The 15,647-nt window shown below is 34.6% G+C and overlaps 1 protein-coding gene across 7 annotated transcripts in view; it reads left to right on the plus strand.

The window, feature by feature from the left end:
• LOC127833248 (importin-5-like) overlaps positions 1-15,647 on the plus strand; it is a 57,283-nt gene that overhangs the window by 485 nt on the left and 41,151 nt on the right. For all 7 annotated transcript variants that reach the window (XM_052358405.1, XM_052358409.1, XM_052358407.1 and 4 more), the window contains exons 2-4: positions 9,970-10,050; positions 11,025-11,217; positions 13,122-13,224. In XM_052358405.1, coding sequence (XP_052214365.1) covers positions 9,970-10,050; positions 11,025-11,217; positions 13,122-13,224 — 377 coding nt within the window. The remainder of the gene's footprint in view (positions 1-9,969; positions 10,051-11,024; positions 11,218-13,121; positions 13,225-15,647) is intronic.

A 15,647-nucleotide genomic window follows, 5' to 3' on the forward strand; every position in this document is an offset into this window, starting at 1 on the left:
CTCAAAATGAGAAAACATTTTTTTAAACAAATATGTCTATATGATCAAAAATATTAATCGTGTACTTCGCTTAACAGCTTTAGAAATAATATGATTATAGGTGCTACCTAATTTACGGGCAAAAGGTTTTTAAGTTTTTTTGATAACCATGTATTTTTAATAAATATATGGACATGATTGTGTTCAAAATATTATAATTTGTTGCAATAATTAAGTAATGCATCCAAAAAAATCAATCTTAAAACGAGTTACATGTTCCAAGCTTACAGATCTAGCATCTGATACTTTTTTTGTTTTCTAGCCATAGGAATTTATAGCTGGTTTGGTGTCTGTGGTATAGTGGATGGAGTGTCCGCTTACTGGCTTAGTCACTGGGAGGTCTCTGTATTGATCCCTTAAGTGGGTAATTTATACCAAATTATGCGACTATCGACCGCTAACTCATATTGTGCGTATTTGGTATAAATTATAATAATAATAATGTTTAATAAATACGCACAATATCTATGAGTTAGCGGTCGATAGTCGCATAATTCGGTATAAATAATAATAATGTTCAATGTCAAATATCTCTAAAAGCAACAGACGTAAGGTGTCTTCTGATTGGCCAACACTCAAGGGTCGGTAAAAATTGTACGTCGAAGTACATTACTCTTTCTACCTAGTAGGTCTTGTAGACTTTCGACGTCATGGTACATCATATAGAAACTAAGTACTGGTCCTATCCAGGAAACAGTTTGTTTCATCAAATGTCTCAATTCAACTTGACAGCTTGCTAAAGGGGTTATGGAGGTTTCGGTAAATGACAAGTTCGGTAAATTGATTTATATAGTAAAAGCCGTGGAGGTTTCGGTAAATTGATTTTATAGAGGAGGTATACCTACAACGAGGTGTTAATGACACCTATTATCGGCTTACAATAACATTAGGGGCATTTATTTGCAAACTGTGGATTAATTTTGATGTACATTAATTGAGTTGTTTGGCACTAATTAATTTATCTGTTTAAATGTACGGACTTGATTTTATCAAATTAGAGATGTTTGCAAAGTGTTATTATTAATTATCCAGGCTTGCAACCTATTGATATTCTAATCGATGGAGGTAAATTATATATTAAAAGTTTATCTTTAGGTCATGATCGTTTTGTATTTTATATATGTTTTTAAACAATTAGTTGATAAAAACCTTAATTAAAGCGTATCAGTTAAAAAAATATAATAATGTGGCTCTTACAAGAGGTGGCCTCCACGTGGCAAGAGCTGGGCAACATATTCATTATGTTAGCAAACTACCTCATGTTTATATAATGGTTAAGTTTCGATGGTTTAAAATACTAAGATCAAATATGTTTGTTTCTTATATAAATAAATTTCTTGCTTCTTTTTCCTACAATCAGGTCAGCACATAAGGTATTATTCTTAAAATAATCTAGATATGTATGTTAAGATCGTGAACATGCTTTAACACTGGTGGCCGAGTTTTTACATACACGACCAGTAACTTTCAAACTGTGAAATAAACAAACGTTTTCCTTCTTTAATCATGTTTACCAAAAATACTGGTGGTGACATCAAAGGATGTTTATTTGTGGTAAAAATAACATTATTATGTAATTGGGTAATTATAAAATTATAATGGCCATTGTCAAATAAGAAATGATCATCAGCCACATCAATGCCCTGGGACCATCCACAGCGGTCCACCACATGCTCGCTGACGACGAGTCTTGAACGATGAACGACTGATATGGTTGAAATGTAACATTAAATTGAATTGTGTCGTACATGTATCTCATTTGTATTAGAAATGTAATTAAATTAAATCAGCATGCGGAAAATCTGAATGATAATAATGTGTCGTATTAATATTGTAGTGTGTCAAAAATGTATCTTATTAATATGTGATTACTCCCTCATTATTGTTTTAAATGACATGAAATATTCAAATATATATATTGCATCCATGTTTTACTTGTTGCTAAATAAAACGGATTACAAAGAAATCAGTTATTATTTTTTATTGAACCGATTTGTTTAGGCAAAAAATGATATCAGTTATTTTGGCCGTAAAACCCATTGTTCCAGTACAGTAGCCAGGTGCCTGTGTATTAAGTTGATAAGATAATGATCATCACAGCAGCTTGCTATTACACAGTGTATTCATTCTGCTGGCGTTGTGTTAGATGTCATTTTTATCAGTTTTCAATTATGTGTACCTCTTCGCTTAACTCAACGTTCAATGGCACGCGCACTTAACATAATTATAAAACATAACGCGTATCATTATATCACTTTTTATTAATTACGTACACATATTAAATTTTATATATTGTTTTTTTTTCTTGTGTTTTTCTCAACCAGAAAGAAATAATAAAACATATAAATAAATATAAAATTCAACATAAAATCATTTTTATTAAATCATATTTTACAAGAAACTTTTTAAAATAGCATTAAACTTAATTGAAGAGCTTACATTGATTCCGCCATAAATCATTACTTCTTATTACTATTATGTTATTTAAATAAAAGCACCAATTAAAAAAACAACAGTATTGCGTTATTTAAATCGTAAAATTAACCAAAAATTTCCTAACAGAATTCGTTTTTCAGAGGTAGCTCATTCATTTCCCTTAATTCTTTACCTTAGGCATAGCATTAATTACTCAACTCAAAATTAATCCACAGTTTGCAAATAAATGCCTCTAATGTTATTGTAAGCCGATAATAGGTGTCATTAACACCTCGTTGTAGGTATACCTCCTCTATAAAATCAATTTACCGAAACCTCCACGGCTTTTACTATATAAATCAATTTACCGAACTTGTCATTTACCGAAACCTCCAGCACCCTGCTAAAGCAGTTGCATTTAGCATACAGTACACTGATTTAACATAATCAAATTCATGTGATGTGTCAAATCAATTTTGATTGACAAATTTGACAGGATTTTTTTTAATCCAATAAGTTTTAGACTGTCAAATAACACACACTACGTATTGAAAGCCATACTTGGAGCTTTCGTCTGTATATCACTTGCTTCATCAGAAGAATGATTTCTACTGTTGGGAAACGTTTACACCACTAATTGTCTTCTTATTTATTATCAATGTATAATTATGTGTAACAGAATAACAACATACTTGTTTTGCAATTAAAATATTTAATAAATACAGGTATCTTGCGCAGGTTTCTAAATTTCTTTCGCAAACTATTGTTGAATAGTTTAAATTTTGTCGCCACTAAAAAACTAGCCATTTTGTAGCAATTCTAAAATCACAGTCTAAACTGCATACACTTAGCTCTATGGTTACAATTTGAATGCAAATATTAGAATGCATCATGTTATATCATCCATATTTTTTAATTTAAACATTCAAATAACACATAACACAGTACATATCTAAAAAGGTATGTGGTATTGTGTGGAGATACAAAACACTTCACATCATTTATTTGCCCATAAAATAATAGTTACAAAATAAGTAAAACTAAAACACTGTCATCAACCTACATTTCAAGAATATTTACGTATATGAAATTACAAAGTGGTGTTATTGTATTACCTTTTACAAAATAACATTGCTGGTTTTGTACTAGCCATAAAACATTTATCATGGATTAACAAGTAACAACCAATTTATTAATTACACAATAGAACGAAAATCATATTAATTGCATTATGCATTTACTAAACAAGCTATTTGCTACTGTTTAGAATTACACTATCTTACTAAAAATGATCACTGGTACTTAGTGCTTTTACATACTTGTGGTAAGTTTTTGTATTACTAGTTTGATAATTATCGGCAGACACTTGTCGATATACAGACAAAATTTGCATGGGAACTTTCATATTTTTTCAGCATAATTGCCTTCAAATTGTTAATTTAACAACCCTTTGACATTGTTTGCACATCTGATCTTATTATACCATAGCTGATTTTTGTTTATAGATAGACATATATAGACTTTTCAAAGTTCTATAAAAGTTCACACATGTTCCATCCAAGTAAACAAACAGAACCAATAAAGATCACCATAAATAATAACTGTGTGTATAGCTTGGAAGTTTTGATAGTTCAGAAATCCCTCCTTTGTTGATTTCTGTAAACCAAAACTGTCAGTTTTGCTGGATAGAATGACTTGTATGATGTCCAGCTCTTGCCTTGGCAGAACAGCTTCTAAAAACAGAAAACCAACAAATATCTTAAAATTTGATCAATAATGCAGACAATTTATAAATGTCTTGTTTTTGTTGATTTCGAATCTGGAAGATTTTTTTACGTAAGATTGTGGTACGAAAATCCAACGGTATCGGATTTTGTGGTTTTAGGCCTAAACTAATTATAGTGATATGTAACCTTTCGGGATATTGGTATAGTGCGAGCAGACGAGGTGTAAATACGTTAAAAATTAAAGCTAAAAGACTAAAAAGTTAGATTGAAATATCTTTAAATTTTGTGAATAAATGTGTTTCTGGTGGATAACAACGACAACTTACCAGAATATTGCTCATGATCACACGTTAAACTTCTTTCTGAGAGCGAATGGAAAATGCGTCACAAATTCTGACAAATAAACAGTAGGGTGTTGTTATTGAAATACCGCGAGAATACTGGAAGAATAGAGATGCCAACTATAATGTTTAAAACAAATATTTTTTTACAAGCGTTTGTGATTTGTCAGGATAATAATAACAATAAGATATCGAAAAGACCAAAGCAAATAAATTCGACAGAAATCTGAGATTCGGCAATATATTAAAGACGGGTTATGTTTTCCTAAATTGTGTTTGGTAAGGACTGTCACTATATGTAGTGAACCAGTCTTTGGCTTATACCCACTGAAGAAGAGCATTCAGGGGAGATAATTGAGTAATGACTTAATTCTGGAACGTTTGCGAAGAAAAACAAATAATGCGAGAATATTTAGTGCGATTCGCTACACAATTATGATGTCATTGATATAACTTTTCCTGAGGTATGTATGTACATGCGATTTAGCATATGTCAAAGTGTTTTTGATTTGTTTAAGTTCATAAATAGCATCGCGAAAATATATGTCGCGTGGCAAATTTTTTTGAGACGTATCCATATGAGGTATTCTTATGTAATTTTATGTATAAATTCCCATATGTATGAACGGTCAACGCCCGCTTTGCGGGCTTTTGCCCGTATAAATAACATCATATGCTGTACGTGGTTCTTTGAAAGATGAAACTAAATACTGAAAGCCTGTTTGTCAGTATTTTAAAAGAAAATTGTTACATGTGCATAATGTAACATAAAACCATTGCAGTTTTCACGCTCACTTATTTTACCCTAACAAGACTTTTGCTACAATACAAACTCGAAGTTTAAAAATGTTACTGTGGTTAAAATCAACAAAATATAAGATAGAAGTTTTATACACCATAAGTTATGTTGCACAAAAGCAAATAATACTTGAAATTTCCTACTGAAGTAAAAATCACTCCCAAACACAACATCTTTCAGTTTTGCTATGGGTTAGTGACCGGTCTAAGTCATTTTGTTAAAAAAGTGACTGTTAACAATTGTCTTAATGCTGTATTGTGCTGATATGTTTTTCTAGGATTGAGCCTTTATTTGTGTGTAAACTGTTAACATATGAACACTTACAAAATATACGTTTTGTTTTGTATTTTCACAATTTAAAGGGAATAGGCTGTAACCAAAAAAAAAACTCCCTGTTCCACTAAGAGGAACATAAATATTAATGACTGCATGTTTACTCATATCACAGCAAACTTACCTGTACTCAGGTAGCCTGTTAGCTTTCCATAGGCGCATCCAGAGTCGGACTGAGCGAGTGCTTCCGTGGCGGGGAAGGCGATGTGTATTCGCTAAAACGCTCGGCGTTCCGCCTAGTTAGATAATACCCGCGGCGTGTATTACTTTAGCCTAATCCATCAATGCAGACAATTTTCATTCTTATCAGGACACCGCCACGCAACACCGCCGTAGCAGTGAGCTACTGTGCATGCCAAAAAATAAAAAGATTGTAATTAAACATTGTTTAAATACTGTGGCTAATAAACTGAATCGTATCCATAACTGTTTACGGCTTTTCTTATGTTCACATTTATCCGATAATCCAATATAATTACAACATCACTTAAGAAAAAATAATCTTAAACATTTATGACGATAAATATGTTTGAAGATTTCATAAACACAACCTGGGCCCGTATTCACCAAACAATTCTTAGACTTAAGTCTAAGAATAAAGAAAATTCTTTAAATTAGAATATTCAAGAATTTCTTTAATTTTGAGTCAAACTCTGCAGTAAACATCTCTATCTATATTATTTTTCATATAGAACATTTTGTTAATGACATAATCACCAGTGGAGGCCTGTATATGTTCAAACACTGAACACATTTGTCTTGGTTCTAAGTCTATTCTTTATTCTTAAGTCTAAGAATCGGTTGGTGAATACTGACCCATATGCAGGCCATTTTTCAGAAGTGTAAAGAGTACAGTGCATTATGGGACACAGCTTTTATTGGACGAGTGAATTTAAATTTAGATTAAATGCAATACAATAAAAATGTACAAAAAATGTTTTATTGCATCATACGCAGTAGACTATGTAAAAGCGTGCTTCCTGGGGACTCCCTGATAAAGGGCAGGGCCCTCACACTACTTTGGGGGAAGGGGTCCGCAGCCCTTAGGAGGGGGAATTTTTGTGGCGTTTCCCTTTTTGGGGGATTTTTTACTTACTCTCTCATTATTTCATTTGTACATGTTTGCACTATATTCATTGTATTTTTCATAATTTAGTATGTTTGAAAAGATTAAATTGAAATAGAATTGAGATATAATAATCATTAGACACATCTTTCTACCCCCAAAAGGGGAAAAAAGTATACTTTTCAGGTGGGGGACTGCTGCTGGGGAAAAAAGTATACTTTTCAGGTGGGGGACTGCTGCTGAAATTCGGCGGCAGATTTGATAGATTGAGGGCCCTCTAACAAAACTTATATTAATGGTCGATCCCGGCTTTAAGTAGAGAGTTAACCCTGTACACTTGTTATGACTACCGTAACACGTTATTTTGCGACACCTAAGATTCACTTACCATTAGTTGTAAGACGGCAACCGCGGTAATCTATGTAAGAAAAGGTTTTAACGTTCATGTCGTTGTTTAACTTTGGCTTTACGGGTGGGGATGGGAGTTCCTCGGATAAGAAAAGAAAAGGGAAGGTGGAAAGTAAGAGAAAGTATGAGGAAAAAAGAACAAGAAAATTTCTCCAGAAATGGCGTGAAAATTACAAATAGATGAAGATAGTCATAAGTAGATGAATATTGAATTCATTAGCATTAGTAAGGCAAGCTATTAAGAATGATTAAATCATAATTGCGCATCTCCACACACAAGAAAATGCAAGTTTAATGATAAATCAGGGGTTTTTCTGCCTACCGTAGGTTTCCACGTATAGCGCGCCCCGTGTAAAGCGCGCAGGCTGTTTTTTAAATGCAAAAATGGAGAAAAAATATTATAAGACAATTAAACCAACAAATCCGACCGAAAATGGCCGCCATTTTACTATTGCACAATCCAATAATCCGGGGCATTGGAAAGCTTAATTAAGCATCTAAAATAGGAAGCGTCATTATGATTAGGAGCATGGGTTGCATAGCACTATACTTTTCTGACAATTTTGTAATTTTCTAGCAAAAGATAAACAGTCCACGTGCATTTCGTGAAAAACATGAGAAAATAAGAATAAGTGTACATCGTGTGATTTTTCCTCGGGGAAAGCATGGGCATTACCGGTAAATTTGAATGTCGCATGGGAGACAGGGATACAGTTGTTGAGGTACACCACTATTGAACGTTCAATATTTATACACACAAAATGCAATTGCATATCTTCACGTCCTCAAGTGTCAATTAGTGTCTCAAATGTCAATTAGCGTCTTAACAAGTCGTGGCACATATTACTCAATAACATCTGCCAATTACGAAGTGCAAAATGACCTCCTTTCACACCTACCGTTACCTGCAAAAAAGACCTCGTTCGCACCTACCCTTGCCTGCTCTCCGGAATGTCGACAGCAATCCCCATCGGAATTCATCAATAAAGAAGTGTAAAAACACAAACAAAGAAATGTCCGCAAGTTTATTCAAACATATTTATTTTTGACCAAAACTTCTTCTACCGCATTCATATCTACCAGTAGCGACTTCTTGTTGTTTCGACAATGGCCCCTCAGTCTGTACGATTATATGGTGGTAGTTTTCTGGAAAAAAACATGGCGGCCATTTTGATTATTTACGATTACACAACATATTTTTTACCAATTTAGCAGCCAGAATAGCGTTGTATCAATGTATAGCGCGCACCAGCTTTTTAATTTGAATTTTGGAGGTAAAACACTGCGCGCTATATGTGGAAACCTACGGTACTTTGGGAAAAGGAGTCTGACCAAATTGGGAATTTTTTATCAACAAAATTGCCCATTTTGGAAATTTTTGTATCGTGAAACGGCTCATTTTGGGAAAAAAATTGAATTAATCATGCTTAAATAAGTCTGTTGTTTAACAATTTTCTTTATATAAACACATGCAAAACAAACACTGCCCAAACACAAGTTACAGCAACATTTTTGGCAGAGCTAAAATAGAGCCATGGGTATTTCATTTCATACTTTAATGTATTAAATGACGATTGAACTACAGCTTTCTTACAAGGCTCTGAGCATTCAGTTGCAGATTTTGTGATTGACGGCCCTGGCATTACTTCTGTTGCTGTTACATTTTGCTGCGTATCGTCCGAGCCTGTCTGTTCAGGGTTACTCGCGGCAGTAATTTCGGAAGATTCTGAGCGTTTCTAAAACATTGATGATATCGTTACACATCCTTTAGCGTCTATTTTTCGTGTTTTTTTTTAATGTAATATTTACTATTGTGCGAAGCCATGATTGAAAATAAGCGTCTACAGATATGGTATAGAATGTGTATTGTGCGGCTCTATATACTCTTTTGTATAATGCGGAACAGTTCGAACGTCATCGCTGAGAGTAAATGCATCTGGCAAATACACCATAAAATCTGTGTCACTAAAGGTTTTATTACGCCGCGAATGAAGGGAAGTCACTCTTTCGATATAAATTATGTTTACTTTTTACGATTTTGGAAGATTTTATTTTTTTGGAATTGGGAAAAATGCAATCAAAATTCGATTGGGAATGGGTCCGTTTGCTTTGGGAATGCCTCCGTTTCCCGGAGGTGCAGACAGTGCTGAAAAACCCCTGTAAATATAAAGGTTTTGATAATGCTTGGGTCAGGGCACATGAAAGATTGGTCAGGGCTAGTAGGTTCTGCATTTACTAGCCCGAATGGGTTAGTTGAAAAAAAAGTTAGTGTTAAGCCCTGCATCTTTGTATCGGATTGCCGAATTTCAGATTTCCAGTTTGCATAGTCATTTTTTGCCAATTCCCATTTTTATTATTTCGGTTATTTACAATTTATCCTAATTTGCGGAATGCATATTTCCGAAAAATTGTGTTTATGTACTTGTAATAAATGTAATTTTATTTGAAAATCAGGAAGTCAAACAAAGTTAAATTGATCGTAATCTCGTTAAACACGGTGTTTTCTCCGCGTTGCCCAATGCCGACGGCCGCCTCGTTGGCTTATCAATTTGCTGATTGTTAACCTCTGAGACCCCAATCATGCAAACTCCGCGTATCGCGGGACGTTCTTAATCTACCTCCATAAGCGTGCCCGCCGAGTAGCGAGGAAAATTGGGGAAAACGCATAGACTGTACTGTATCTGGTCCGTCAACAATTATATAAGCATTAGGGGCTTGCTTGGCAAAGTTCTTCTGCTGTTGATAATCAATTTAACATTTATGGACAAAACATATGTTAAATATAAAAAGAAAATGCAAAAATGTTGTAGTTCTTGTTCATCATATTTTTTTCAATTGCAGGAGGTATATGAGAAGCTTCCAATTGCCCAGAAGGTGACTTTCCTGGTCACTTCTTTGAGAAGTGCTGACAATGCTATTGAGGTAAGTGCTGTAAATGAGCTGATGTTAATAAAATTGTTTAAAGAAAATGGACCATGCTCTGTGGAAAGAGTGTTAAATGCATGCGCGTAAAGTGTCATCCCAGATAAGCCTGTGCAGACTGCACAGGCTAATCTGGGACGGCACTTGACGCACATGCATTAAACCCTTTTTCACAGAGCAAGGCCCTAATATAATATTATAATGCTTTCACTAAGAACCATGATACTGGACCTGATCAACCTTTTTTATAAAAATGTTTATGAACAAAGGACTGCTTTTTGAAGCTTAAGTAAAACTAAACATCAATCCCCTTATAAAGCCTCCCTCTTACTTGAAACTAAATAAAACATCTCATAGTACATACTTCTGAGAGGAACAATGCTTATATATTATAGCGAATAATGTCTGATAGTTAAAGAATTGTTTATTTGTAGTTGTAGTCAGCAATGTAATTTTAAATATCACATCTCTTCTTGTTTAATGTTTAACGTGAGCATGAATGGCAAATTCAATTTTCCAAAATCCATTGTCCTGGTTGGTCACGAGCACAAAGTTTTAAGTAAAACATTGACATGACTGAATTTCGATTTAAACTTGTCAACCAGCAAAATAAGACAACATAATTTTTCAGTATTTATTTTAGATAACTAAGCTCTATCAGTATGTTAGCAGTACTCCAGCTTGGCCTAAATGTAAGGGCGCAGCAAGTTCACAGCATGGTCCCACACTGCTCTTTCAGAAATTTGTGATTTTTATTGTCTAACATGTTTTCTTGATTAGAGAAACAATGATTTGAATGAAATGCATTAAATATGCAATATAAAATATAAACATATACATGAAACAAATGCTGTAATGAAAATGGGCCACAGAAATATTATGAAACAGAGCATCCTACCTTTTTTATATGGCGCATTGTTAATCAATTTAATAGATATTTACTTAAAATGCCTCCATCTGCATGTGTTCCACAGATCAGAACATTGGCGGCAGTGTTGCTAAGGAGACTGTTCACCAACGATTTCTCAGAATGGTGGCCAAAGCTGCCCCCAGAGATTCAGGAGGGTCTGAAGAAAGAACTCATGAATGCCATTCAAGAGGAGTTAACTCCCCCTGTGAAACGCAAAATCTGTGATGCAGCAGCTGAGTTGTCTCGAAATCTCATAGGTAATAATTGCAGCTCCCTCACACTACTTTGGGGGAAGGGGTCTGCAGCCCTTAGGAGGGGGAATTTTCGTGGCGTTTCCCTGTTTGGGGGATTTTTTTTACTTACTCTCTCATTATTACATTTGTACATGTTTGCACTATATTCATTGCATTTTTCATAATTTAGTATGTTTGCAAAGATTAAATTGAAATAGAATTGAGATATAATTATCATGAGACACATCTTTCTATTAAAAAAAAAACCCAAAAAAACAAACTTTTTTTTAGGGGGAATTTTTATCCCCAAAAGGGAAAAAAAATAATATACTTTTCAGGTGGGGACAAATTCGGCGGCAGATTTTATAGATTGAGGGCCCTGAATTGTGTGTCGACTCTTGAGTTAAAATATCTCATAGTAACTGTAATAATTGTGTGTCGACTCTTGAGTTAAATATCTCATAGTAACTGTAATAATTGTGTGTCGACTCTTGAGTTAAAATATCTCATAGTACATGTAATAATGTGTGTCGACTCTTAAGTTAAAATATCTCATAGTAACTGTAATAATTGTGTGTCAACTCTTGAGTTAAAATATCTCATAGTAACTGTTATAATTGTGTGTCGACTCTTGAGTTAAAATATCTCATAGTAACTGTAATAATTGAGTGTCGACTCTTGAGTTAAAATATCTCATAGTAACTGTAATAATTGTGTGTCAACTCTTGAGTTAAAATATCTCATAGTAACTGTAATAATTGTGTGTCAACTCTTGAGTTAAAATATCTCATAGTAACTGTAATAATTGTGTGTCGAGTCTTGAGTTAAAATATCTCATAGTAACTGTAATAATTGTGTGTCGACTCTTGAGTTAAAATATCTCATAGTAACTGTAATAATTGTGTGTCGACTCTTGAGTTAAAATATCTCATAGTAACTGTATTAATTGTGTGTCAACTCTTGAGTTAAAATATCTCATAGTAACTGTAATAATTGTGTGTCAACTCTTGAGTTAAAATATCTCATAGTAACTGTAATAACTGTGTGTCGACTCTTGAGTTAAAATATCTCATAGTAACTGTAATAACTGTGTGTCGACTCTTGAGTTAAAATATCTCATAGTAACTGTAATAATTGTGTGTCAACTCTTGAGTTAAAATATCTCATAGTAACTGTAATAATTGTGTGTCAACTCTTGAGTTAAAATATCTCATAGTAACTGTAATAATTGTGTGTCAACTCTTGAGTTAAAATATCTCATAGTAACTGTAATAATTGTGTGTCGACTCTTGAGTTAAAATATCTCATAGTAACTGTAATAATTGTGTGTCAACTCTTGAGCTCAGCACAACGTACACTTTGCCACTGTTTGGTTACCCAGTGATTGTCATCAGGTAAACTTGAATGGCTGTTGACACTTAATTCTATTTTAAAACACTACACAATCATTATTACAATTATCTTTACCACTGTCATGCCTGGATATCAACTTTAAATCTTCAAATTGATTCATATCTGTGGCAAACACTTGTGTATATGAAATTCTTAACATTTGTTGGAGCAAATAACGGTTTTCTGGTGTTTTTTTACGAAACGCTTTCAGATATTTAGCTAGCAGACTTTTGGTAAGTGAGTCTACCTACATGATGTACAGATAAAGTGTCCGTTTTGTTTGGGCCCATTGATTTTTAGCGAAGTTATGGGATTTGGACTTATCCATTTTCTCTAAAATAGCTGCTGTGCCGCTTCAAAGCGCAGTAGGGGGCATTGTGAACAATTATAACATGTATGATTCTGTGCATAAGTAAGAAACCAATCTCTGCGATCGTCAGACGAGTATAAATTAAATTTCTGTAGACTAAAAATATTCAACTATATCTTTATTTGCTTTCCAAGTGTGTTTCCTATTTGGACAAGTTGTATTTCAGATGATGATAACGCCCAGCAGTGGACAGATTTCTTGAAGTTCATGTTTGACTGTGCAAACAATGAAGACCCCAGTCTTAAAGAAAGTGCTTTGCATATATTTAGGTACAGTAGAACATTATGTCCTTGAGTGTTGACTGTGCAATATATTTTGCGCTTCCAATATTTTAGATCCTTTAATAGGTTCTAAATATGCACATCTGAACTGACATTATATGCAAATGTGTTAAGCTTAGTTTCTTACAACTAATATAATATACATAATATAAAAAGTTTTAGCTCTTCTGAGCACATTTATATAGTTAATAACTTTTATTATACGCCCGTTTTAAGCTCACCTGAGCTCATGGTGAGCTTTTGGGATCGCCTTTTGTCCGTCATCCGTCCGTCGTGCCTGCGTCGTCAACATTTTGCCTTGTGAACACTCTAGAGGCCACATTTCTTGTGTGATCTTCAGGAAGCTTGGTCAGAACATTTGTCCTAATGATACCTCGACTGAGTTCGAAACTGGGTCATACTGGGTCAAAAACTAGGTCACTAGGTCAAAAAAATAAAAACCTTGTGAACACTGTAGAAGTCACATTTGATGCCCAATCTTCATGTAACTTTGTCAAAATGTTTGTCTTAATAATATGTTGGTTGAGTTAAAAAATTGTTCCGGTCCGTTGAAAAACATGGCCAACAGGGGGCGGGGCAGTATTCCTTGTATGGCTATAGATAAACTTTGTGAACACTCTAGAAGTCACAATTTTTGCCCAATCATCATGAAACTTGGTCAAAAGATTGGTTTTATTGATATCTTGGATGAGTTTGAAAATAGTCCAGATCGGTGAAAAAACATGGCCACCAGGGGGCGGGGCAGTTTTCTCTATATGTGTATAGTGAAAACATGTAAACACTCTAGAGGCCACATTTATTGTCCAATCTTCATGAACTTTGGTCAGAAGATTGGTCTGTATGATATCTTGGCTGAGTTCGAAAATGGTTACGTTTGCTTGAAAAACATGGCTGCCAAGGGGCGGGGTATTTTTCCTTATATGGCTATATATGGCTATAGTAAAATCTTGTTAACACTCTAGAGGCCACATTTATTGTCCGATCTTCATGAAACTTGGTCAGAAGATTCATCCCAATAGTATCTTGGACGAGTTCGAAAATGGTTTTGGTTGCTTAAAAAATATGGCCACATTTATTTTCCGATCTTCATGAAACTTGGTCAGAAGATTTGTCGTAATGATATCTTAGATGAGTTCGAAAATGGTTTTGGTTGCTTAAAAAATATGGCCACCAGGGGGCGGGGCATTTTTCCTAATATGGCTATATATCATGCTTTGGTAAAACCTTGTTAACACTCTAGAGGTCACATTTATTGTCCCATCATCATGAAGCTTGGTCAGATGATTTGTCCCAATGATATCTTGGATGAGTTCGAAAATGGTTCCGGTTGGTGGAAAAACATGGCCACCAAGGGGGCGTGGCATTTTTCCTTATATAGCTATAGTTAAACCTTGTTAACACTCTAGAAGCCATATTTATTGTACGATCGTCATGAAACTTTGTCAGAAGTTTTGTCCCAATGATATTTTGGACAAGTTCGAAAATGGTTCAAGTTGCTTGAAAAACATGGCCACCAGTGGTCGGGGCATTTTTCCTTATATGGACTTATGAATCTTCATGAAACTTTGTCAGTATATTTGTTTAAATGATATCTTAGATGTGTATGAAAATGGTTCTGGTCTGTTGAAAAAATGTGGCTGCAAGGGTGTTAATTATTCATGAAAGTTGGTAAGAACATTTTGTTCTAATGACATCTTGGGCTGCACAGAACAGGTCAGTTCCTTTGAATCTCAGGTGAGCGACTTTGGGCCTTTCAGGCTCTCTTGTTTAAAAACGGGACGTATTATAGTTTCACCCTTGGCGGGCGGGCGGCGGATGGGTGGCGTTCACAGCAGTGTCCGCTCTCTAATTCAAATAGTTTTCATCCGATCTTCACCAAACTTGGTCAGAAGTTGTGTCTAGACAATATCTAGGTCAAGTTCGAATATGGGTCATGCTGGGTCAAAAACTAGGTCACGGGGTCACTTAGTGCATTTCAAGGATTAAGCATGGTGTCCGCTCTCTAATTGAAGTAGTTTTCACCCGATCTTCACCAAATTGGTCAGAAGTTGTGTCTAGATGATATGTAGGTCAAGTTCAAATATGGCTCATGCCGGGTCAAAAACTAGGTCAAGAGGTTACTTAGTGCATTTCAAGCATTTAGCATGGTGTCCGCTCTCTAATCGAAGTAGTTTTCATCTGATCTTCACCAAATTTAGTCAGATGTTACATCTAAATGATATCTAGGTCAAGTTCAAATATGGGTCATGCCGGGTCAATAACTAGGTCTTGAGGTCACTTAGTGCATTTCAAGAATAGAGCATGGTGTCCAAAACCTTCGAACGGGCGTATCTTGTGACAGTTTGGCACTCTTGTAAAAATCTCTGAAACTGCAAGGGTCAGGGGTTTAGTATTTGGTGTGTAAGATTTTA

The sequence above is a fragment of the Dreissena polymorpha genome, chromosome 6, assembly GCF_020536995.1.
Source record: "Dreissena polymorpha isolate Duluth1 chromosome 6, UMN_Dpol_1.0, whole genome shotgun sequence".
NCBI classification, from domain to species: Eukaryota; Metazoa; Mollusca; class Bivalvia; order Myida; family Dreissenidae; genus Dreissena; species Dreissena polymorpha.